The following is a 25,094-nucleotide window of genomic DNA, read 5'->3' as shown; positions in this document are numbered from 1 at the left end:
CCCAGCTCACTGCCCACGATGTTCCTTAATCCTCATTCTCCTTTCTTGTTCCCTCTGAACTAACCCCTGACCCTCTGGTCCCACAGGGTCTCGGACCTTGTTGCTGGGCAGAGACGTGAGAGGAAATGCTGGACCCTCTGGGAGTTTGGATGATTTTTTTACACTTTATTTTTGATTTGTCTACCCAATCAGTTTGTTCTGTGCTGATCCCCTTTCAGTCATGATTGTGGCAGTGCCTCTCTCTCAAGGCCTGGGGTCATATTTCCAACATGCTGATGTGACTTAGGGGCCCCTGACCCAAATGCTGAATTGAGGATGGGAAGGAATTCTGTTGTTTCTAATCTGAGATAACTATGAATTGTTTGGGGTGGAGGGTCCTTGGGACCATGACCATTTGCCACCTGAGTGGATGGATTAGGAGATAAGGATGAACGAAGGAGTGAGTCTCCAAATTTCCTTTTCCTTTCTTTCTCTTTCTCTATTAAGCCCCTGGGATATTTCCAGGGACCACAGAGGTCTAGTTCTATTGTCTTCCTGTCTTTATCTCTGTTCAACCCTGCCTCCCAAAGCATTCCTGACTGATTCAGACACCCTGTTTTTCATTATTGTATGGGGACCTGAGCCAGCCCCCTGTGGGGTAGAGGCTGAGAGATGAGCTGTCCCTTTGAACCCTGGCTCTGTGCACATGCAGAGGTGGGCATGGTACTGCCCAGCTTTCAAAAGAAGTCCTTTTTTGCAGTGTGAGGGAGTGAGGGTAGAAATTCTCACTCAGGAAACTAAGCAAGACACACAGAGAGGGAGAGAAGCCTGGTGAGTGAAATACTACTGTTTCTATAAGTGGATGAGATAACCGTTCTTATCTAGGTGAGGAGAGATGGAACGGGGTGGCTATCCTGATAAAATGCCCCTTACGGTAGAAGGACTTAGGGTGGGAAAAGAGCCCTTCTTCCTGTCTAGCTGAGTCCATCTTTTTCCCCATCCCCACCTTACTCCCCAGACTGACTTTGCCCTTTCTGAGAATGAAGTGTCCAACGTGAGCAGCCAGTTTCACAGGAGGGAGCTAATATGGGGAGCCTAGTCCCTGAGCGGTAGGGGAAGAGGATCCAAGGAGGATTCACTGAAAGACAGGTCTTCAGGGCCATCATCAGGGGCTGAAAGGAGCTATTGTTTTCTCCACCCACCTGCCCACCCGTACCTCCCTCCATCTGCTTTTCCTTTCCCCATTGATCATTCCCTCATTAGTGCAAAGTCAGCTTATCCTTCCCTCATCCCCTGCATGTGCATTGACCCTTTGTGAGAGATTGTGGGGTGGACAGGGGGATGCCGTTGAAAGTATCAAAAGTCACTTATGGATTGAGTCCTCCTTTGAAAGGGGAAATACTGACTCGCTGTTCCCCTCCTTAGCCTTGTGGGCCCTGGCGGAGACCCAGCCCAAGCATCCAGGTGGGGAGAGGGACAGCCTCATTCTTGAGATGGGTGAAGCACTTCAGGTGTAAGCAGCATTTCTCTCTGGGTCCCTGGCTAACCTCTCTGGATGTCATCCCCCCACCCATCTTGAAGCCTTGGGACAGTTGCTCAGAAACTCAAGTCCAAGAGAAGAGGGGTGCACCTGGTGACCTGGATTCACACATCACCCCCTTACCCTCAAGAACTAGCCTGTGGAGAAGGACTGTGCTGGCTTTTCCACCTGTTCCCAATTCAAGTTGACAGGGGTGGGTGGGATCTCCTACAAGGGCCTAACGGTAGCTCCTTCCCTGGAGTTCTAGAGACACTGAGACTCCTGCCCTGCATGGCCAGGAGTGACTGGGCCACTTTTTCCTATGGTTTCTTCACCATCTTTTACTTCACCCCAACCCCCTGTAGCCCGTCAGACTGGCTCCCGAGCGAGAATTCATCAAGTCCCTGATGGCGATTGGCAAGCGGCTGGCCACGCTCCCCACCAAGGAACAGAAAACACAGCGGCTGATCTCAGAGCTCTCCCTGCTGAACCATAAGCTCCCTGCCCGAGTCTGGCTGCCCACTGCTGCCTTTGACCACCACGTGGTCCGCGTGCCCCACACCCAGGCTGTTGTCCTCAACTCTAAGGACAAGGTAGGTGGGCTCTGGCCCAAACCATACCCCTCATCTGACTCTACTCCTGTCGTTGTCCAGGGTGTGTGTATGTGCCCAGGGGTGCCCCACCAGCATCCTAGACTCCCTCCGTAGCCCACGTGCACGTGTCAGCCTTGACTTCACCTGAGTACTGTTGTGATTCCGAGGGCCCTCCTGTCCCCCTTCTTGGGCTTTGTTTTTCTGGATCAAAGAGGCCTGATCTTTTCAGCTTGCCTCTTGCCATGTCTCAGGAGAGAGCTGCTCTCCTCCCCTCCTCACAGTCCTTTTGGTAGCTTTTCTCCAGCCCTTCTATAACTCTTAGGCTTTCCAGGTACAGCAACAATGAGAGTAGAGAAATCTTTGTTTCTAAGACCTTTTCTGATCACAGTGGGCAGGGAGAAGGAGAGAATTAGCTAAATTAGTCTGCTGGTTGAAATGAGCACTAATGGTTCAGATTTTTTTCCCAGAAGACGTATTGAAGATTAGAATCCTGCTTGGAATGGTGCCCAACTTTTTCCCAGTCTTTTTGTCTGTTTTTAGGACAAGCCCACAGAGGCATTCAGGCCTCTCTGAATGGGTGGTAATTGATGGTTTGGAATGGTTTTGCCAGGGTGCTTCAGCTATACATTTTGAGGCTCAGCTGAAACATTTTAAAGACCTGTGTACTCTCTCAGCCAAATTCTTTTTTTTTTTAAGACAGTGATGTTAACAGTTTTATTTTAAAGTATCAATATTTGCATGACACTAGAAAGTATATACTTTGGCAACTAACTTCCCATGAAAAACTTTAGCTGTCAACTTAAAACTGAGGGGATACATGATTTTTCAAAATACTTTTAGGAAGTACATAAGCAGAATAGTGTGTGGACCACTGCTTTATGAGACTGTGTCCTGATCAGTTTGGAGGACACCTCTTGTAGTAGAACCACCTGGGGAAGGTGGATGCCTTTTTAAAAATGCAGATTCCTGGGCTCCAGCCCCAGACTGAGTTACTAGATTTGGGTTGGGCCCCAAGTAAGTCAGTTTTCAACATGCACCCCAGGTGGTTCTCATGCAAACCAACATTTCAGGGGAAAAAACTAGTATTTTACAGTAGTTCAGCCATGGCTGAAGAGGGAAACACCTCAGGTATGTTTTTAATTAAGGAGAGAACTGAAAGACGCTAAGAATTGGAGCTCACAAAGTAGCAGCACCCATAGGATAAGTTCCTGCCCTAAATATGGCATTCCTGGTGTCAGGGGACTGATGGACTCAGGTTGGAGCAGTAGTGGGCAGCAGGAAGAACCGTGTTAGCAGAGTTGAGGTTTGGGGGGAATAGTGGTGGAGGTAAGCTGCAAATACTGTTCTCACTTACCCGCAGGCTCCCTACCTGATCTATGTGGAAGTCCTCGAATGTGAAAACTTCGACACCACCAACGTCCCCGCCCGGATCCCGGAGAACCGAATTCGTAGCACCCGGTCTGTAGAGAACCTGCCCGAATGCGGCATCACCCACGAGCAGCGGGCAGGCAGCTTCAGCACTGTGCCCAACTATGACAACGATGATGAGGCCTGGTCGGTGGATGACATAGGCGAGCTGCAGGTGGAGGTGAGGGAGCTCCAAGGGCACAGCACCTATTCTGGAACTTTCAATGTATTTGAGACAACACAACACACCCTGAGGCAGGCTGAAGCAAGTACCCAAATGAGTGCCATAGGTAGTGACAGGTGTGAGAGGGGACAGCTCTGAACAGCTCTGGTCTGGAACAGATTCAGGTGGAGCTCATTTTCCTGCAAGAAGAATTTAGGCTTACTGTAAGAAGGAACTTCTAAGCCCAGGGGAGTGTGAAAATTTTAATCAAAATATACATTGAACACCTGCGATATAAAGTTGTCTTAGGAACGCAGAGAAGAATCATTCATACATTCATTCATTCAAGAAATGTTTATGGAGGGCCTTTGTGCCAGCCCTGAGTGCTGTGTGCTAGTAAACAAGGCTTGGCCCCTGCCTGCAAGGGGCTTATGACCTAACAGGAGAGAGAACAAGGCCAGTCAGCAGGTAGATGTAGTGTGGTGTGATCCAGGTTGTGCTGGAGAGGATGGGGTATCATGGGAGCACCTGAGAGTGGAGGTAGCACTTATTTCAGACTTGGGATTGGACACGCCCCGAAAGATTTCTTGGAGGAAATAATATCTCAGCTGAGGCCTGAAGGTAGGTAGGAATTAGTTGTACCGAGTATTCCAGGCAGAGGAGACAGCAAGTGCAAAGACTGGAAGACATGAGAGAGCTTGGCCCATTTTAAGAATAGAAAGAAATTTTGTGTGGCTGTGATGTGTGGTCATGAGATGAGGAGGTGGTGAAGAATGAGACTGGAGAGGCCGTCATGGGCCAGATTGTAAGAAGGATCCTGTAAGCTGTGGAAAGAAACTTGGATTTCGTTCTGGGGTTGTAGGGATCCAGAGCAGGATTTTATTAGAGCTGTAGCACAGCCGGATTTCACTTTGTGGAAAGGCAGACTCTCCACTTGAGCTTACAGTCCAAATGGGGAGACTGGATGCAGACATTTAAGAAAAAAATCTATGTATAAGATACACAACAAGGCAGTGTGCAGTAAGTGATCAATGGGGTTAAGGAGAAATGCACTTGTACAAAGGAAAGAGTAAAGAAGGGACTTGATATGGACCTTGGGGTCTGGTAGAATATTTTATAGTTAGAGAGAGATGGGGAGATAAGACTGAATGACTTAGGTTGAAGAAATTGCTCAAAGGAACCTAGCGTGGAGAGGGTCTTTTCTGGACCCTAAGGGAGAATGCATCCCTGGCCTTGGGGAGCTCTCAATATAAGGCTGAAAGTTCAGCTTTCTGTGATGGTCATGGCAGTGGTTTGCAAACTTGAGTGCGTTAGAAGTCTTCCGGAGAACTTGTTAGAAATTCAGACTTCCAGATCCCATTCCCAGTAATTCTAATTCAGATTGATGGTGGGATTTGGGAATCTACGTTTTAGCAGCATTCCAGGTAATTCTGATGGAGGTAGTTGACACATTGAAAAACACTGCTAGAGGATCTGTGTGTGGGGGGGGGGCCTAGGCAGTTTGGGGTCCAAGTGGTCAGGATGGTGCATAACCAGGGGAGGCTTTTTGGAGCAGGGTTTGGAAGGGAGGGCTGATCGTGTCTTGGAGATGGCAGCACGCAGGGTGATCTGAGGAGGAGGTGAAAGAGGCAACCCCTGTGCTCAGCGCTTCTGACCTGCAGTCCCCTGCTCTCCCCAGCTCCCTGAAGTGCACACCAACAGCTGTGACAACATCTCCCAGTTCTCCGTGGACAGCATCACCAGCCAGGAGAGCAAGGAGCCTGTGTTCATTGCAGCAGGCGACATCCGGTATGGCCAGACCATGTTGCCCGTCATTTTTCATCCCTCTCTTAGGCACTGCCTTCCTCTTTGTCCCCTTCCTCTCTGTCAGCCTGTATCTTTCCCTCTTCTCTCTCCTTACTCTGTCCATGTCCTGAGACCACCAAACTTGAGGCATTGAAGGTGTGGGTTGAGAAATTACTGAGCTACTACAGAAAGAAGTTACATTTTAAAAGGACTCCAAAGGAATGAAAGCACCAGAGGAAGGAATTACAACAGCGTTTCCCAGAGTGGGTCTGAGGACACACGTGTCAGAATCCAGGGAGAGGGAGGAGATCTTGTTGGAAATGCAGATGCGGGAGCCACACCTGTTCTGAATGCAGAATGTTGGTAGGAGAATGGGCAGGGCCTGGTAATCTGCATTGAACATGATTACAAACCACCAGGTTAGCAAAAAGATATCAGTGGTGTGTTTCCTTCCATGAGTCTCTCTCAGCCCAGGTTTCTATCTCTGTGTGCCCAGAATCAAGGAAACAGTGCAGGAAATGCTGGCATAGACAGGGACATGAGGATCTGGGGTATCTCCTCCAAGCAAATGATATAGTTTCTTCCTGCTAGACGGCGCCTTTCGGAGCAGCTGGCTCACACCCCCACAGCCTTCAAACGAGACCCAGAAGACCCTTCTGCAGTTGCTCTCAAAGAGCCCTGGCAGGAGAAAGTGCGGTGAGTTGGGTGGGGTCCACCATCCATACTGTCTCTCAGCCCAACACCCGCTGGCAAAATCCATCAGGCCCCCAGGCGGCAGTCTGAGTCCTTACCTTGTGAGGAGTTTGATTTGGATTTTTTTTTTTTTTTTTTTTTTTGCGATATGCAGGCCTCTCACTGCTGTGGCCTCTTCCGTTGCGGAGCACAGGCTCCGGACGTGCAGGCCCAGCGGCCATGGCTCACGGAGCCAGCCGCTCCGCGGCATGTGGGATCTTCCCAGGCCGGGGCACGAACCCATGTGCCCTGCATCGGCAGGCGGACTCTCAACCACTGCGCCACCAGGGAAGCCCTGATTTGGATTTTTGATAGAAGCCGTGTCTCTGTCCTCAACCTGGCATCACCCTTTGACACCTTTTTGCTTTTCTTCACAGGCGCATTAGAGAGGGCTCCCCCTATGGCCATCTCCCCAATTGGCGGCTCCTGTCAGTCATTGTCAAGTGTGGGGATGACCTTCGGCAGGAGCTGCTGGCCTTCCAGGTGTTGAAGCAACTGCAGGTAAGAGAAGGGAGGGAGAAAGAAGGGAAACTCAGCCCACGTGCAGCCCACCTGAGGTGATCACGCAGGTCCTTCTGCAGGGAGCTCCACTGGAGACCATCTTCCTGCCCAGGTCTGAGTTAGATTTACGTTAAACTAAGCTGGTGCTCCTACCAGGAAGTACAGCCCCGGGAGCAGCTCCACAGCGACCTCTTGTGGCCCTTTTGTGACTGGCACCTGTTCTAATCACTGATGGGAACTCCCAACTGATTTGCAGCAAGTGGGTTGCAGTGGGCTGAGATGTCAATCCCTGACCCCCAGGTTAGTTGCCTACAAGCAACTTCACCTGTTTGATCAGTTCTTTATATAAATATTTTCATTTTCTGGAGAAACTTTCTCTGACCCTAAATCCTTTTTGGTCTTTATCCCTGTTCTTTCAACTTGGGTTAATAGATCCCACTGACCCAGCTTGGGAGGTGACAGCGAGGTTTCCTATTCTCCCTCCCTTTTTTGGATATCTCTCTGTGAGATACCTTTTCCTACATGCCACCCTGTGTCTTGTCACACCCTGGACTTCCTTTCAAAACTTCCTGGTTCTGGGCTTCCCTGGTGGCGCAGTGGTTGAGAGTCCGCCTGCCGATGCAGGGGACACGGGTTCGTGCCCCGGTCTGAGAAAATCCCACATGCCGCGGAGCGGCTGGGCCCATGAGCCATGGCCGCTGAGCCTGCGCGTCCGGAGCCTGTGCTCCACAACGGGAGAGGCCACAACAGTGAGAGGCCCGCGTAACACACACACACACACAAAAAAACTTCCTGGTTCTCAGTGGGATCAGGGGGTTTTACTCACTTGGTGGCCTAGAATTCAAGGCCACTAAAGATGGGAACTGTCCAAGGTTGGGGACAGAGGGGATTTTAGCCTCCTACCCCCATTTAGAGAGAGTCACAATGCCTCTGTGTTTCCTCACAGTCCATTTGGGAACAGGAGCGAGTCCCCCTGTGGATCAAGCCATACAAGATTCTTGTGATTTCGGCCGACAGTGGCATGATTGAACCAGTGGTCAATGCTGTGTCTATCCACCAGGTGAAGAAACAGTCACAGCTCTCCTTGCTCGATTACTTCCTGCAGGAGCATGGCAGTTACACTACTGAGGCATTCCTCAGTGCCCAGCGCAATTTTGTGCAGAGTTGTGCTGGCTACTGCTTGGTCTGCTACCTGCTGCAAGTCAAGGACAGGTAGGTGAATTCCTGTCCCTTGTCCTAACCTTTTCTTCAGGGTTCCCTCTGTCCCTTCATTTATTCGTCATGACCTTCCATTGCCAAAATGTAAAGATGAAACAAACAACATATTTTAAGCAGAGACAGACACGTTCATGTGCCATTAAGGCTAGGAGGCAGACTGACAAGTACCAGGGTAAGGGCCAAAGAAGTGAAGGATTTATGGGAGGAGCAAGGGTTTGAGCAAGCAGGGTTTTGAAGGACGAATGAGAATGAGGACAGAGAAAGCTGTGGGGGAAGGATGTCCCAGGCAGAGGAGACCGCTCGAGGTGATTAAAGCTTGGGCCACACTGCATGGCACAGTAGTAGCAGTGACGTCAGATAAGTTGAGGCCAGATTAGTGGGGCCTTCATTATGAGGCTGAGGAGTTTTATTCTGCAGGCAGAGGGAATGCCATGATCCAGTCTGTGTTGAGTGAATGTGCCCTTTGGCACTGTGGATGAGGTTGGATGTAAGTGGGCCTTTGCAGTGAAGCTAGAGGTAGTGAGACCTGGCCTGAGGGCAGTGGTGGTGACTGATGGCAGAAAGGAGCAGATGGATGTGAGACACATGGTGGACACAGAATTGAAACTCCCAGCCCTAAATGCTCCTCCTTGTTCCAACATATGATTTCCAAAACTCTTACATATCTGTTGTTTTGCCCAGAGCTGTCGTTTTTCTCGATATCATGTGACCTTTATGAAGCTCAGCTTCGCATGTAGATGAACAACATACCGTATAAAGATAATTACACCCTTGAGGCTCTGCCTTTTAAGACAGTCTCCAGACAGTGACTCAGGGTCAATACCTAGAATGCTCCTGTGAGTTGTGCCTCTCCGAGGGCATAGGGCAGCTGTCCTGGGAAAGCACTAATTCAGTGGCCTGTGCTTCCAGTGACACGGCAGCACCTTAAGATCAGCTAAACAGAAACGCTTATCAGAAATCTAGCATCTATTAAGTGCCTGTGATGGCCTAACATTCTTTTTTTTTTTTAATTGAAGTATAGTTGATTTGCAATATTATGTTAGTTTCAGGTGTATAGCAAAGTGATTCAGGTATACACACACACACACACACACACACACACACACACACACACATATTCTTTTTCAGATTCTTTTCCATTATAGGTTTATACAAGATATTGACTACACTTCCCTGTGCTATACAGTAAATCCTTGTTGTTTATTTTATTATTATTATTTTTTAATTAATTTATTTTATTATTTAGCTGCATCTGATCCTCATTGCTGCGTGTGGGCTTTCTTTTAGTTGCAGCGAGCAGGGGCTACTCTTCACTGCAGTGCGTGGGCTTCTCAATGCAGTGGCTTCTCTTGTTGCAGAGCATGGGCTCTAGGTGCGTGGGCTTCAGTAGTTGTGGCACGGGGGCTCAGTAGTTGTGGCAGGCAGGCTCTAGAGCACAGGCTCAGTAGTTGTGGCGCACGGGCTTAGTTGCTTCCGCGGCATGTGGGATCTTCCCGGACCAGGGCTCGAACACGTATCCCCTGCATTGGCAGGTGGATTTTTTTTTTTTTTTTTTTTTGCGGTACGCGGGCCTCTCACTGTTGTGGCCTCTCCCGTTGCGGAGCACAGGCTCCGGACGCGCAGGCTCAGTGGCCATGGCTCACGGGCCCAGCCGCTCCACGGCATGTGGGATCTTCCCGGACCACGGCACGAACCTGTGTCCCCTGCATCTGCAGGCGGACTCTCAACCACTGCACCACCAGGAAGCCCGGCAGGCGGATTCTTAACCACTGCACCACCAGGGAAGCCCCTGTTTGTTTTATGTATAGTAGTGTGTATCTGTTAATCCCATACTCCTAATTTATTGCCCCCTTCCCCTTTGGTAATCATAAATTTGTTTTCTGTGTCTGTGAGTCTGTTTCTGTTTTGTGAATAAGTTCATTTGTATTAGTTTTTTAGATTCCACATAGAAGTGATACCACATAATATTTGTCTTTCTGACTGACTTCATTTAGTATGATGATCTCTAGGTCCATCCCTGTTGCGGCAGATGGCATTATTTCATTCTTTTTTGTGGCTGAGTAATATTCCAGTGTGTGTGTGTGTGTGTGTGTGTGTGTGTGTGTGTGTGTGTACACATACACACCACATCGTAAATAATGCTGCAGTGAACATTGAGGTGCATGTATCTTTTTATTTATTTATTTATTTATTTATTTATTTTTGGCTGCGTTGGGCCTTCGTTGCTGAGCATGGGCTTTCTCTAGTTGCTGCAAGCGAGGGCTACTCTTTGTTGCGGTGCATGGGCTTCTCACTGCGGTGGCTTCTCTTGTTGTGGAGCATGGGGTCTAGGCATGTGAGTTTAAGTAGTTGTGGCTCACCACCTCTAGAGCTCAGGCTCAGTAGTTGTGGCGCACGGGCTTAGTTGCTCCGCGGCATGTGGGATCTTCCCGGACTAGGGCTTGAACCCGTGTCCCGTGCATTGGCAGCCAGATTCTTAACCACTGCACAACCAGGGAAGTCCAGTGCATGTATCTTTTCTAATTAGAGTTTTTGTCTTTTCCAGATACAGCCCAGGAGGGGGATTGCTGGATCATATGATAACTCTAATTTTAGGGTTTTTTTTTTATAGTTTTATTTTATTTTATTATTTACTTATTTTTGGCTGTGTTGGGTCTTCTTTGCTGCACACGGGCTTTCTCTAGTTGTGGTGAGTGGGGGCTGCTCTTCGCTGCGGTGCACGTGCTTCTCATTGTGGTGGCTTCTCTTTGTTGTGGAACACGGCCTCTAGGGTGTGCGGACTTCAGTAGTTGTGGCACACAGGCTCAGTAGTTGTGGCGTGCAGGGTCAGTAGTTGTGGTGCACAGGCTTAGTTGCTCTGCGGCCTGTGGGATCTTCCTGGACCAGGGATTGAACCCGTGTCCCCTGCTTTGGCAGGCAGATTCTTAACCACTGTGCCACCAGGGAAGTCCTAATTTTAGTTTTTTAAGGAGCCTCCATACTGTTTTCCATAGTGGCTCCACCAGTTTACATTCCCTTTTCTCCACACCCTCTCCAGCATTTATTATTTGTAGACTTTTTGATGATGGCCATTCTGACTGGTATGAGGTGTTACCTCATTTTGGTTTTGATTTGCATTTCTCTAATAATTAGCAGTGTTGAGCATCTTTTCACAGGCCTGTTTGGCCTGACATTCTTATGTTGAAACCAGATGAAAATGCTGTCAGACAGGTGTTTCCTCAGGGGGGAAATAAGGGTCAGGGAACTTTCAGAACCTGTGCTCCTTCCACCCTGCCAGCCTTACAGATAAAGCCAGCAGAGGCTTTGCATTTGAGGACTGAGGGAAACGTCATTATTTATAAGGAATCTGGTTGCAAGCTTTAGACTGTCCCTAAAGAGTCAGCATTTGGAACCCAGGGCCCAGAAAGCCTGGAGCCTGAACCCTTGGGTTGAGTAAGTGGAGGCAGAGAAGCAGGTGCTAGTCAGGCCTCTGGGCTTTTCCTTAGGAGACTAATATATTTGGAAGATGGGAGTCCCCTTTAAAAGGGGGAGAGGGGGACAGGCAGCTGGTAAACCTTTCATAACTCAAAAAAGAGTAGATGTAGTCAAGTAATGAATGGACTCATCCACTGGAGAGAAGTGGCAGCAGTGAAGGGGGCCCCAAGCTGGAAGCAGTTGCAGTTCTCCTTAACTGCTTCAGAATGAGTCCCCCGTAGCTTTGCGGCTGGAGCTAACTCCACTTAAGGAGAGAGAGAAACTGCCTCTCACTGGCCTGGGACCTTGGACAAGTCAGTCAGTTTTCCTCTCAGGGCCTCTGTTTTCTCACCTCTCACCTGTAAAATAAGAATCTGGACTAGGACATCTAGAACTTTCTGGCTTTCAAGATTGTGTGTGTTGCTAAATTTGTCATGCTTTCCCAGAGGGGGAAGGACTCAGGTGGGACTGGGTTCTCCCTCTGTCCGGTCTTTTGGCCAGTCAGACCAACCCCAGAGAAGGTGGCTTCAGACCGTGAGCTCTTAGCCTAACAAAGCCTCTGTTGACACTGAGGAGGTCCGTTATGGGCCAGGCCTCACATGCTTTGCATGTTAATTGTTCCTCTTTCGACTGGCCATTCATGTGGGAATCACAGAGACCTAGGATTTATCTGCCTTTAACTGTTCTTACAGCAGCTAGCCTGTAGGAATTGCCTCCTGAGAATTTTTTTACCTAAGTGGTTTTACCAGATAGTTAAAACTGAAGCCCCAGACTATTTCACATTTAAACTTCACTCAGCCTGGGATCTCTGCTCCCTTCCGGTGGGGTGGGGCTTCTGATCTGCAATGGGCCGATAGGAATTACAAACAGAACACAGGTAACTAGGTTGTGACTGGAGGCCTCCCCCTAAGCCAAGTGCTTGGCCTCTGTAAAGGCTGGTTGGAGGGCACAGGCCTTCTTTCCTAGCTTCCCAGTTCTCTGCTAGATTGGGATTGGCTTGGGTGCTTAGAATCACAATTACTGGGAAATTTGGATAATCTTAACCTATTTGATTAAGCTGTTAATGATAGCGAATGAGACCCCACAGCCTTTGTTAGCAGTTTACTTTTCTGATTTCCTTTCTTCTCACTGCTAGCTTTGGCTTCTAGAGGGTTGGACCCAGAGTTATAGGCAGCAGGAAACATGGCAGGGCCCTTGCCTGGTGTCATGTGGCCAGTGTGTTGCAGCTTGAAGCTCCCACCTCAGTGGGACTTACTACTGCCTCTTCCTCTCCTCTGCCCCCTCCTCAGACACAATGGGAATATCCTGTTGGACGCAGAAGGCCACATCATCCACATCGACTTTGGCTTCATCCTGTCCAGCTCACCCCGAAACCTGGGCTTTGAGACATCAGCCTTTAAGCTGACCACAGAGTTTGTAGACGTGAGTCAGGAAGGAGAGGTGTCTCACTGTGTTCTTTCTGTCGTGGGATGGGGAGCTGATGGGCTCCCCACAAATGGGGACAAACAGAACAGAAATGGCAATAAGTCAGGGTGAGGTTGGATGTCCTGGGAGGCTTCCTGCTTGATAATAGTTGGGGAAGTAACGGAGTTTGGCACGTTTGCCCAAGGGAGGAAGTTCTGACACTGAGCCCCTTTGCGCACACAGCTCTCTCCTCTCCTCCCAGGTGATGGGCGGCCTGGATGGCGACATGTTCAACTACTACAAGATGCTGATGCTGCAGGGGCTGATTGCTGCTCGGAAACACATGGATAAGGTGGTGCAGATCGTGGAGATCATGCAGCAAGGTGGGGCTAGGGAGAAGCCAGGCGTTTGGCGATAGGGCGGTACCCATAGTGCCCTGCGAGTCCCACTTACGTTGGGGCCCTGGGGCATGGAACCTCCAGAAAGTTGATTACACCTCAAGACTGGGGGCGGGGCCTCCCAGAGCGTTTCCGGCTCTGATCCGGTGCCCTGTTTCACCTTCGGCACATTCCTCCTGATTCCTGACAGACCTAGTCCTGGGGGTGGGAGGGCGAGGCAGCAGAAACTACCTCCTAGGTGCATTCAGGGAAAGAACAGTCCCATCTCCAGCCTCCTGGTCCCTTCTCATCTCCCCACCCCTTGCTTAACTTTCATCACTCGGCTCTTCACCAACTCAGGTGTTTGCAGTCATTGGCCTTTGACCTCTGATTGCCCTCTCCTCAGACCTCTTCCCTGTCCCGACACTCAGCCCTTCTGCTCTGAGCCGAGACGGGTTCCTCTCTCATCTTTATCTACTTTCACTGCTGTTTCCTCACGGCCTTGCCATCTAGTCTTTTGTCCAGGATCCCTGGGCCCTCGTCCCCATTCCCTCAAGGCTGTGGTGTCCACCCGGTCTGAGCTGCCAGTATCCTCCTCCCCATCCCTGCCCCCACCCCACAGGCTGTCGCTGTTGCTCAGGAGCATCCCCGTCTGGCCCCGTGATGACGGTGGCCCAGGTCATCTGTGAGTGTCAGACGTAGCATAGGCAGAGGCCTGCAAGCAGATAAGTGCCCAGTTCAGGGCCCATTCCCTAGACGCTTCCCAGCCTGCCCTCTGGGTCCTAAGTCTGCTCCCTCCACCCTTACTGGGGGAGATGTGTTGACCCTCTACCCTCGTGCCCTCACCTAGAGGGGCTTAGGATTGTGGGATAAAGAAGGGCCTCCTGCCAATTCTCCCTTCTCTGCCCAAGCAGAACTGCATCCACACTGTCAGGGATCTCTCTGAGGTGGGAGGGAAGGGGCACCTTAGATAGCCCGGCTCTGCACTGGCTGTGGTGGCTGTTAGCACTGCCGCTCCCTCGTTTCCATCCGTGACCCTCTTCCCTTGCTGCTGCCCCCAGGTTCTCAGCTTCCTTGCTTCCATGGCTCCAGTACCATCCGCAACCTCAAGGAGAGGTTCCACATGAGCATGACTGAGGAGCAGCTCCAGCTGCTGGTGGAGCAGATGGTGGACGGCAGCATGCGGTCTATCACCACCAAACTCTACGATGGCTTCCAGTACCTCACCAACGGCATCATGTGACATCCTCCTTCTCAGGCCCCGGAGCAGTGGGGGATTCAGGGGACCCTCCCTGGGAAGGCCCTTGTCAGAGAAACCCTAAACCAGGAAGCCCCACCCACCCAGCCATCCACCAAGGGAAATGGAAGGCAAGAAATACAGAGGATCATGTGGTAACTGTAGAGCTTGCCGGGGGGTTGGGAGAACCAGCCGTGGGGTCCAGACTTGCTGGGGCTTCCCTGCCACCCCCCACCAGCTGTGTCAGTATTACCACCTGACAGACTCCAGGGCTCACTGCTCTCCAGAGAACAGAAGTGATAAATGTGAGGGACACTGGGGCCTTTCTTCTCCTCACTAGGGTTCGAGAGGTTCTTTCCGCAGGCCGTCCTCTTAATGTGTCCTGGGTCCCAGGAAGGAGAAAAGAGTAGGTTCTTGGTACTAAGGACTTGATCCTGTGGTTGGCCTTTGGCCATGCTGCTGCCCAACTCTGTCACCTCCCAGGGACTGACCCCTAGCCCGAGTTCCCCTTGGTAGGTGGGCTTTGGCATAGGGTCCTGCACTTGCTGAGGTTCCCCATCCCAGGAGTGAGGAAGGGAAGAATCACAGCCCCTCCAGTCTGAGGGTATTGGCCTAGCTGTGGGGAATTCCTTGCCCTTATCCTTTCCCCACACCCAGGGAAATAGCTCTCAATTTTTTATTTTTAATTTTTGTTTGAAATAAAGTCCTTAGTTAGCCATCTGTGTCATTTCTGAGTTGTATTTTTTTTCAGGGGTAGGGAGTGAACAGATGCCTCTGTCCAGGATACAAAAGGCACCACACAGAACGAAGTGGAGGAAGATTGCTTTTTCCCTGCCTGTCTCAGTCAATACCACCACTTCCCTGAAGAAGGGCCTTCCCAGCTTTGTCACTCACCCCCTCCCAGACACGTCCACATTGTCTAAGTAAGTCACATAAAAAGAGGAGCTTGAATGGGGATTAAACCACGAGCAGTTTTAATGGTCTGGTTTTCTCCTTCCCCTTTCCCCCACTGTTAGTATTATTATTACTACAAGAATAAAGGATTCCTGAGAGCCTGTCCCCTCCTCTCCCTGGGACCCCCCCCCCCAGACAGGACTCGTCTCCACCAACCTCCCCCCACCCCGCCCCGGATTTCTGGGGAAAAAAAAAAGATAAGTGAAAGGCACTGCAGGGGTGGAGGGCTTGAGTGCCAGGGAGTCTCAGGGGGGGCACTAGGGCAAGGCCAGGGCTGCCATCTGTGCCCACAGGGGTTGAGGAGAGTGCCCCTGACCACCCCAGCATTGGGCCTTCCCGTCCTCCCACCCCCCGCCGTCCCACATGGCGGGGGGGGCTGCAGCAAGAAAATAATTAGTGTTGGGCTCAGAAAGAAGGAATGGAGGACCCACTCTACTAGGACCCAAGGGCCAAACCCAAGGCAGGAACCTCAACTACCATTCTCAAAAGCTTGTCCTTGGGGGTTAGCGGGACAGGAGTTGAACAAAACATGAATTCTAATGGAACTCCCCAGCCCAGGGACCAGGCAGCAGCAGTGACCCAGGCTCCCAAGGAAGAGGGAGGGGCTAGTGAGTCCAGGCCTGGGCCCTAGTTGTCCCCACTGCCCCCTTGCCGAGCCCTGATGAACGCCATGCCGTGTGTGCGGAAATGGGTCTTGAGGTTGAGAGGGCTGTCGCAGCTCTTGCCACAGACCTTACATGTCAGTGGGCCTCCAGAAGCTGGCAAGGGTGAATCTCCCCCCTCTGGGTCAGACCTGGAAGGAGGGGCAGTTTCTTCCTCCCCATCCCCCAGGCCCAGGGCACTGGCACTCCCCACACCCCGTTTCTTCTTGTGGCTGATGAAACGGTGCCGGCTCAGGGAGCCAGGGGAGGCGAAACACAAGCCGCAGTCGAGGCACTGCTGGGCACCGCCATCCACCCTCAACCCCGCCATGAGGCTCTGCTCCGCTGAGCTGCTGCTCCGGTAGCGCAGGGGGCCGTGGCCTCCCGCCCCGGGGCCGCCCCTGGGGGACTTGGCTGGAGGTGTCGTGCTGTCAGGCTCCTCACTGCAAGAGTCAGAGGACTGGCGGCGTTTCCGTCCCGGCCCCTGGAGAAGAGAGTGAAGAAACCGGGCCTCCCGTCACCCCCCCCCCCGTCCCTGGCACCCCTGCCCAGCTTCCTGAGGCCTCGGCTATAACCGCGCAGGCTCCTGCTCCCACAGCCCTCATGCAGCAGGGTGGGCCTCTGCCTACCTGGGCTCTGGCACCAGGGCCCCGAGCCAGGGCGTTCCCCCGGCCAGGGGACTGGGCCCCGAGCGGCAAGCCATGCCGGACCTGGACGTGTTTCTCCAGGATCAGGCGGCTGCTGAAGGTGCGTTTTCCCTCTGTGCAATACCTAAAGGGGAGAGCGGGCGGGGTGGGCTCCAGCGCCACAGCCCAAAGACCAAGGCTCGTGGCTTGAGCAGAGGGAGGCCTCAACCGTCAGTCCACTCAGACCTAAGAGGCAGGTGGGAAGGTACTTTGGGGAACCAGGGTTGGGGGCACCCTGCCGGACAGAAAAGAGGAAGGGGGCCAGGGGGTAAGGGTTACCTGCATGGGTAAACTCGCTTGATACCCTCGTGATTGACCCTGACGTGGCGCCTCAGGCTGGGGGCGGAGCAGAAGGAGCGCTCACACAGGCGGCAGGGAAACTTCTTCACTGACTAGGAGAGCAGGGGTTGGGGGTCTCAGCCAGGCTCCATGCAGCACCCGATCTCCACTGCCACACAGGTCAATCCCAATGCTGCCCCTCCAGCCCATCTTGCTCCCCAGGGGCACCCCACTCACCTTGCCATGCTCCTTCTTCATGTGACCCACATACTCGTCACGCTCAGGGAACCAGGAGTGACAAAGGCCACAGGTCCAGCCTCCAGGGCCCCCACCCCCGCCCTTGACGCCTTTGCTCCCCAGTTCTCGCCGGGGCCGTTTGGTTGGGCGAGGAGGCTCAGGGGAGCTGGGCAGTTCTTCCTCTTCTGAGGATGAAGAAGACTCCTCAGTAGGGGCAGCTGCTCCTCCCCGAGACACAGCCAGCTCCTCAGGCTCAGTCTTGGGGGTCAGAAGGGCACCCCCGGCCCCTTTCCCAGGAGTCTCCTCCCCCGAGCGCCCAGACTGATGTGTGTTCTGTGAGAAGGAGACAAGGGGGGATGGCTGGTGTGGGGGAGGACCTGGCTTTGCCAGAGTCCTGGCTCCTCCCCTGCTCCCACTTCCGGAGGGGTCCCCGGTCAACACAGCTGGGCAACCCCGCCTCCATCCCTCGACCCCTGTACCTTGAGATGTTCCAGCATGGTCCTTTTTTGGGCAAAAAGCAGAGGACAAGATGGGCACTTAAAGACGCTGACACGCTGGGGCAGCAAGTGCTGGTCGAAGTGCGAGGAGAGGAGGGGTTTGTGAGTGAAGACTGTGTCACACATGGCGCACTTGTAGATCATCCTGGGCGGGTGGAGAAGACAGTGCAGACGTCCTGCCCCATCGAGGCCCAACCCCCTCCACCCGCCCCTCCTCACGCTCCCTCCCCAGGTCTCACTTGGCCTGCTGCGTGTGGAAGCTAGGATGCTGGGTGTAGAGGTGGGCGTGGGCGCTGGGTGCAGACTTGAAGGCCATGGGGCAGATGGGGCACTTGTGGAAAACCTCGCAGTGTGACGTCTGGATGTGGGACTTGATGGAGTTCACACCCCCAAACACCACTGCACAGCTGGGGCACCTTGGGGAGTAAGTAGGAGGCACCGTGGTGAGCTGCGGGCATCTCCACGGCCACCTCCAACCCCACACTCATTCACAGGGGCTGGGTGGACTCTAAGGAGTTAATCAGCGGTGGAACCCAGGCAACTGGAGGACAGAGGGAGCTGCAGCACCCAGTTCCCCAAGGGAGGCCTGCGGGGCAGAGAGGCAGAGCTGATGCTCTGGAGGGGGCCCCGCCTGCTCCCTCTCCGTGGGGAACGAAGGGAAGGCAGAGAGCGCCCTGGCTGCGTTTGCTAACACACTGGGGCTGAGTGATTCAACAGGAGAGATGGGGCTCACCTCTGTGAGGCCATCTGAAAGGCTGGTCCCAGGAGCCACGAGACCACCAAGTACAGGAGGAAAAGTGTTGAGGGACTATGGGGAGGAGAGATGGGAGGCACCTGTATCCTACGCGGCGAGAGAAATGCAGACAGGCCTCCCGGAGGTGGGTCTGAAAATTGGCTTGGAGAAAGTTGCCTCCACACTCAGGGCAGACGTGGGGAGGTCGGTTCTTATGCATGCGCTGGTGGGCGCTGAAGCTGCAGCGATTGGGGAGCATCATGGGGCAAGTTGGGCACACCTGTCGAGGAGTTGAAACCAGGTGAGTCTGTGAGGAGTGGCCTGTCCCCCATTCCTTCTGCTAACCAAGCCCCCACACCTTCCTAGATCCTGTCCCCATGGCATCTGGCTGTCCCCGTCCCAGGGAGGGGCTGGGAAAAGTAACTCACGTTGCTGGTGGCGCCAGGGGCGGGTGGCCCGAGCTGCTGGAAGTGGGCAGCCATGCCGGCCTTGTCCCGGCACTGCTCCTTGCACTCCAGGCAGCGGAAGCAGGTGTAAGCAGAGGTGGCAGGGGCGGCAGGTGGCTCGGCTGAGAGTGGCAGCACAGGGGCCTCAGCGGCAACTGCAGTTACGGCGGAGGAGGTGACGGCCCCGTCACCCTTGCCCAAGGCAGGCAAGGCTGGAGGTCCGAGGGCAGGTGGGACAGCCAGCAGGGGCGTGATGTCCGGCTGCCCCACCATCTGGTCCAGGGCCACCGGCCTCATGACCAGGTGTGAGCACTGCATGACGAGCCCCTTGTCCTTGTGCTCACGGGCATGCAGCAGCAGGCTGCACTTGTTGAAGAAGACTAGGCGGCGGGCACAGTGGTTGCAGGTGACCTCGATGCGCATGCTCCGGCGGTCATAGTGTCGCGCCAGGCTCTTCTCCAACGAGAAGGCGTCCCCACACTCGAGGCAGCGGTAGCCCGTGGGCGGCAGGGCCAGCCCGGCCTCAGCCGGTGGACTCAGGTTTGGCCGGTAGGCAGGCAGCAGGTTCTTGCTGTTGAGGATCTTGTTGAAGGCCTCCACCAGGCTGGACTGGGTCCGTGAGATCACCGTGCCACCCCCTGCCCCCGGCCCGGTGGCCGGCTTAGAGGGCTGCACCATCACCACCGAGGCACCGTTCACCTTCTGCCCCCCGGCCCCCAGCCCTGCCCTCCCCTCAGCCTTGGGCAACGCTTGGGGCACCAGACCCAGCACATTCTTAGCCATCGTCTTAGGGCTGGGGGCAGTGCCTCCAGGCAGAACCACGGCTTTGCGGGCCACACTGGCTGCCATCAGCATGGCAGTGCTTGCGTTCTGGATGGTGGCCACGGGCAGCACGGTGCCCTTTAGCCTTGTGCCATCACCCAGCTGGACACTCACCACCTTTGGACCCTCAGGGGTTGGGGCTGCGGGGGACAGCTTGAGGAGGCTAGCCTCTGCCAGGAAGCCCCCTTCAGGCAAGGGGGCAGGGGGATCAGGGTCTGAGGGGACCCGGGTTACAGTCCTTGTGATATTCCCGCAGGATGTTTTAATGGTCTTAATCCGTACCTTGAGGGGCCTAGAGGAGCTGGAGGAGGCAGGGGAGTCATTGCTGTCCTCATCTGCAGCCTCGGCTCCACTAGAGGGACTCTGGGGACTTCCCGGGGGAGACTTGTCCACTGGTCCCTCATCCTCTTCTTCCTTTAGGGGCTGAGAGCTGGGCACTTTAGGGGAGGCAAGAGGGCTCTGGTGCCCTGGAGACTTCTTGAAGAAGGACACCCCTGCAACCCGGGAAGGGGAGACACTGGCAGGGACGACTGTGGCCTCAGGGCTAGAGCCTGAGCCTGGGAGGCTCTGGGGATGAAGAGGGCTGCAGCTTTCCTGCTTCAAGGCCCCCAGCAGTGGGGGAGAACCAGGGGGCAGCAGGGCTGGGCCATTCTCCCGGGCCAGCTCAAAGGGAGAGGAGAAAGGAGGTGGGGTCATGGCCCCTTCCCGAGGTGGGGAGGGTGCAGAGGGAGGAAGGGGATCAGGGTGCTCCCCTGGCTCAGGCCCAAAATGAGCAAAGAGGTCCAGGGGAGCTTTGCCTTCCATGGATTTTTCTTTCCAGGTACCCCCACTGGGAGGAGCTGGAGAGTGTGGGGTTCCTGGAAGGGATGGCTCAGGGCCCCCAAAACCATTTTGCATCAGACGAGGTCCCACAGACCCCTCCTTAGTCACTCCCCCAGCCCGGGCCCCTTCCCCTCCTGAACTCCCAGCCAGGGACTCCGACTGCTCAGGACACACAGTGTTCTTGACAATGACGCTGACTGCTGAGACGTCTGGCGGTGGCATGCCATGGTCAGAGGCCTGGGCGGGCAAGCCAGGGCCATCCCCGGCAGCTGCTGCTGTTGCTTCTCCAGATTCACCTCCTATAATGGGTTCTGGCTTCCCTGGGCCTCCTGGCCCCTCATTTTCTTCTGGCCCAGAGTGTATGGCTTCATTTGCATCAATGTCGGGGATGTCAAAGGCAGCAAGGAGGTCATCAAAATCAGGGGTCTTCATGTCCCCCATGGCAACAGGTCCCAGACCTGAGGAAAACAGGAAAAAGAGAGACAAACTGAGACCTCTGGAAGCAGGAACGCTGGACCTCCTCCCTCAAGACCTCCAAATTCATCCGCTCTCAGAACTCACACACACTCTGACTTGGGTACACCTCCACCATAGTGCAAATCCTAGAGAGCTGGTGGAGGCACCTGTTTTACCAAACCCTAAAATTGAAAGGAATGTAGTATGCACTTTCCAGGGAGGACACCAAAATCCAGAGAAAGCAAAGGAAAAGAGACTTCTCAGAAATACAGACAAAAGGGACTTCCCTGGTGGTCCAGTGGTAAAGAATCCACCTTCCAACGCAGGGGACGCGGGTTTGATCCCTGGTCAGGGAACTAAGATCCCACATGCCGTGGGGGCAACTAAGCCCGCACGCCACAAATACTGAGCTTGTACGCCTCAACTAGAGAGCCTGCAGGCCGCAAACTGCAGAGCCCACGTTTTCTGGAACCCGCGCACCACAACTACAGAGCCCACGCACCCTGGAGCCTGCGTGCCACAACTAGAGAGAAGCCCACACACTGCAACAAAAGATACATGCCTCAACGAAGATCCCACATGCCGCAACTAAGACCTGACGCAGCCAAAAATAAATAAAATAAATAAATCTTAAAAAAAAAATACAGATAAGAGACAAGGGAGTAGAGACTGAGGGAGTTCAGTGAGCATCTTAGTTGAAACCACTTCAACCCCTCCTGTGCCCAGCACAGGATCAATTAGTCAATACTACTATTAAGGAGGAGGATGTACGTGATGCTCTAAGTTTAAGGGCTCATTCATGGCAGCATGGGATCCATTCATATTCTTCATGGATCTTCTGGGGGTCCACAGAGATCTGAAAGGCCATGTGTACAAAGGGGCATGTGACTTAAGACAAGATGTAAGAACTGATTCTAGTTCCAGCCTTATCAATGGCCTGCTGTACAAGCAAGTTACTCTACCGCCTTACTTTTGCTGTCTGAAAGAGCGGACAAGTAATCTATATATCATAGGGTTGTTCTGAGCATGACATGAATCACAAACATGAGAGCCAGAACCCAGAGTACGATTTATTATTACAGCTAGGACAACAAGGATATGCCAGGCCGAAGAGAAGCTGGGAGGGAATAAGCACTGGAAATCTAGGGCTGGGGTCAGAGACAAGAGTCAGGGGTCATGTAAGCTCAAGTCTGGGCCACTTGGGGTCATTACTAGCACCTGGAGATCTAGCTTGGTTAACAGGGCGAAGTGGGCTCAGGGAAGTTACCCAAGAGACCAAGATGGAAAGAATAAGACACAGGAACAGAAAGAGACAAAGAGAAGAAACGGGAAAACCATAACAGCAGTCTGGTCACAAGGGCCCCAGCCGAGGCCTCTCCTGTCACAAACACCTGCTGCTCGCTCACCTACCTTCCCAAGAGTGCCTGGCCCTCTCCTAGCCAACCCCTCCTCCTTCCCTCCCTCCCTCCTTCCCCATCTTGCTCTCTCAGGGCTGAAACTCCAGGGCATGAGCTTATCCAGCACAGCTGCCTCAACCGGGAAAAGCCAGGCCCCTCACCCCTGTCATTTCTGCTCTGAGCTCCTCACCCCAGTTTATCCCCAACTCACACTCCTCACCCTTTTCATTTTCCCTTGGCAACAGTGGCCCAGGAAGTCTCACCCAACCCCCATTTGTCCCAGTACAAAAAAAAAAAAAAGGTCCCACAAGACTTATGTGGCACTAAACCAACAAGAAGGCCAGCCTAGAGCTTGTGGGGGACCCAGGTGTGTTCCTTACCCATTTCTCCCCACAAGTGTTTCTATACCTAGGAAGAAGCAACTGAAAAAGTCTCTTTCCCTCCACATTCCCTGCCCTCAAGGCAAGCCATTTCCCAGGGCCAATTCTCTCACCTCTTTCCAGCCTTTAGACTGTAACTGGAGATAGTCCCAGCAGGTGGCAGCTGGCATTGCTGGGACCAAGATGGGGGTGGAGGGAGTGGGTACCAACTAGAGGAAGAACGAAAGGGGAGTGCTCCTCTCATCCCCCTCTACTTAATTTACAGGATCTGGGTTTAAACAAAGCCCTCCACCCCTTGCCTCTGCCCAGCTGGATCGCTAGGGCCCTCCCCTGGCCGGCTCCCTCCCGACCGCGAGAGACCAGAGCTACCCTCCGCTCAGGCCCTCAGAAAAGTGGGCTGGTGGAGCACAGATCAGTGGGGACTATGAGAAAACATCTGCAAACTTGCCTCCCCCAAGCAACTCCCCCTTTGGCGTCCAAGTGACTTAGAGGTCATCGGAGAGCCAGGAGCAGACAGTAGATCAAGAAGCGCAGCTCAAGGCCGAAGAGGCTTCTCCGCCCCACGGCTCAGGCCTTTCTGCGGCTGCTGCGCCCTGTCTCTTGGGCTCCAGCCCCCCTCCTTCCCTCTGTTCTTCCCCAAAAGCCAAAGGAAGGGGCTGAACAGGAAGAGGGTGAACTGGCCTGGGTCGGGTGGGGGCTCCGCGTCCCTTTCCCTGGCCCGGGGCCTGCTGCGCACAGGAGGGCGAGGGGCCGGCGGCCGGGGGCGATTAGGCTGCCGCCAAGCTGGGCAGCGGCCGGAATTAAGCCCCTGCCATCTGCCGAGGACCGGCGCGGGGAGCATGTCCAGGGTTGCGGAAAGGGGGCGGGGTGTACATGGGAGAAGCCAGAGGGGAAACTGAGGCGCGCCGCGCTTTTCTAGCTCTCACCAGCGTGCTAAGGGAAGGACGGGCCTTGGCCAGGCCAGGCCCTCGGGGAGCTGCCGCGCAGCACCTCCCGGCCCAAGACTACACCGGAGCAGGGAAGGTGTGGAAAGAGAGTAGTGGGGAGGGGACAGTTTTGCCAGACTCGCAGCTCTCCAGCCGGGGTCCGTCCCAACTCCGACCTCCTCCCCTCCCTCCCTGCGCAGCCTCCTCCCCCCGAGGGCTCCCGAGGCTCTCTCGAGACTGGGGAGGAATCGGAAGGCACGCCGCGGCCTGGGGCACGAGCCTGGGTCCCGTCCGGGCCCGGACGCTGACCCGTGCCCAGTCGGGGTGCAGGCTCCGCTCCGGCCTGGCCCAGTTCCCCCGCCCCCACCCCCGGACACGGACACCATTTTAGGTCGCGACATCCCGCAGCTTCCAGTCCCCGGGCCGCGCTTCGGACGCCTCTCGGGCTGGGGGCGCCAGGAGTTGGGGACCCCGACGCCCCTCCACGTTTACCCTGCTAGGGGCTGTGCTTTCAACAGGCTAGGAGTTTCGCCCACGTGCCCCAAGGAATGGGGGCGACTTCGGGGCCCCGGTAGAAGCCATCCCGGGGGGCGGCGCGGAGAGGGGGTAGTTGACCAAGTGGGGGAGGGGTGGGGGTATTTACCCGCCCCCCCAGGGGGCGGGGCCAAAGGCGGGTATTTACCCCAGGCACGCTTACTTGTTCCGCTCCCAGTGCGGGCCGAGACCCGGCGGTCTCTTCCCTGCTCCAGTCGCTGCCGCCGCCGCCGCCGCCGCCCTCCCCACGACCGCCGCTACTTCCTGCTTCTCTCCCGTTCAGCCTCCCCCTCCCTCAGCTCCCTTCGCGTTCCAGGTCTGGGCTGCCCGCTTTCGCACTCGCCATTGGCCAATACCCCCGTCGTTCAGTACTGCGCCCCGCCCAGCTCCGTACTGGGTTGGCCTTAAGTACTGCCGCTCGGAAACAGCTAGGCACAGGCTTCCCAGCCTCATTGGGCAAGAAGCCTAGTCCTTCTGGAGAAGCTTCTTCCCATTGGTTGCGCCGGGGCCCACTGCCCCATCTGTGCAGCTCAAAAATGATTGGCCTCCGCCACTGTCGTTTAAAAAGAAGCCAGTCTGATTCCCTGTTTTCCTACAGGAGGATGTGACTATCCCAGGTGTGTCTCCGCCCCCTCACTCCCTATTGGCCGCGATCCCTGAAGCCTGCAGTTCACTTATGCAAATTTAGAGAACTCTCTGCTTCTATTTGTTGGGCAGGTTGAGGAGAACCGCGTTGGCCCCGAGTGGAGCCCGGATGTGTTGATCCGTTTGCGGTGTTTTCTCAAGCTAAACCCTAATGTCAGTCATGCCGTGCAGCAGTCACAGAATGGGACGTCACCGAAAGCACCACGTCATCTGGTTGACCATTTCCTCGTGGTTTTCCCACTGTCTAAATCGTCATATAATCTGAATGGAT

General features: G+C 54.1%; 2 protein-coding genes across 14 annotated transcripts in view; one reads left to right on the top strand and one right to left on the bottom strand.

Annotated features, from left to right (window-relative positions):
- The window catches only part of PI4KB (phosphatidylinositol 4-kinase beta), a 29,624-nt gene extending 14,538 nt beyond the window's left edge, over nt 1–15,086 (top strand). For 9 of the 10 annotated variants that reach the window (XM_067727754.1, XM_067727750.1, XM_067727751.1 and 6 more), the window contains 9 exons: nt 1,864–2,091; nt 3,452–3,679; nt 5,340–5,449; nt 6,038–6,142; nt 6,556–6,679; nt 7,626–7,891; nt 12,640–12,772; nt 13,017–13,137; nt 14,193–15,086. In XM_067727754.1, the coding sequence (XP_067583855.1) occupies nt 1,864–2,091; nt 3,452–3,679; nt 5,340–5,449; nt 6,038–6,142; nt 6,556–6,679; nt 7,626–7,891; nt 12,640–12,772; nt 13,017–13,137; nt 14,193–14,374 (1,497 nt within the window). In that variant the 3' untranslated portion in view covers nt 14,375–15,086. Of the gene's footprint in view, nt 1–1,863; nt 2,092–3,451; nt 3,680–5,339; nt 5,450–6,037; nt 6,143–6,555; nt 6,680–7,625; nt 7,892–12,639; nt 12,773–12,997; nt 13,138–14,192 lie in introns of all 10 variants that reach the window. The other variant, XM_067727755.1, reaches the window with a different exon arrangement.
- A 233-nt stretch (nt 15,087–15,319) lies between these two features.
- On the bottom strand, nt 15,320–24,606 carry ZNF687 (zinc finger protein 687). Of its 4 annotated transcripts, none has more exons than XM_067727744.1 (9): nt 24,327–24,606; nt 18,824–20,943; nt 18,497–18,675; nt 17,902–18,078; nt 17,645–17,807; nt 17,166–17,498; nt 16,929–17,041; nt 16,593–16,734; nt 15,320–16,447 (listed from the first exon to the last, which is right to left on the bottom strand). In XM_067727744.1, the coding sequence occupies exons 2-9, from the start codon at nt 20,924–20,926 to the stop codon at nt 15,950–15,952; spliced, it is 3,708 nt and encodes a 1,235-aa protein (XP_067583845.1). In that variant the 5' UTR covers nt 20,927–20,943; nt 24,327–24,606; the 3' UTR covers nt 15,320–15,949. The 4 variants fall into 4 exon arrangements, with proteins under 4 accessions (XP_067583845.1, XP_067583842.1, XP_067583844.1 ...); XM_067727741.1 differs by having other exon boundaries at nt 24,342–24,603; XM_067727743.1 differs by lacking the exon at nt 24,327–24,606 and adding an exon at nt 24,137–24,269.
- Between the last annotated feature and the right edge of the window lie 488 nt (nt 24,607–25,094).

The sequence above is a fragment of the Pseudorca crassidens genome, chromosome 2 (assembly GCF_039906515.1).
Source record: "Pseudorca crassidens isolate mPseCra1 chromosome 2, mPseCra1.hap1, whole genome shotgun sequence".
In the NCBI taxonomy this organism is placed as follows: Eukaryota; Metazoa; Chordata; class Mammalia; order Artiodactyla; family Delphinidae; genus Pseudorca; species Pseudorca crassidens.
The sequence above is the reverse complement of the archived record's forward strand: the minus strand, read 5'-3'. Positions and strand labels throughout refer to the sequence as shown.

Coding starts and splice junctions, on each gene's coding strand:
- ZNF687 (XM_067727744.1), bottom strand. CDS start 20,926: ATGGGGGACATGAAGACCCCTGATTTTGATGACCTCCTTGCTGCCTTT. Junction 18,676..18,823: donor CCCCTGGCGCCACCAGCAAC/GTGAGTTACTTT, acceptor ACTCCTCGACAG/GTGTGCCCAACTTGCCCCAT. Junction 17,808..17,901: donor TTCCACACGCAGCAGGCCAA/GTGAGACCTGGG, acceptor CCACCCGCCCAG/GATGATCTACAAGTGCGCCA.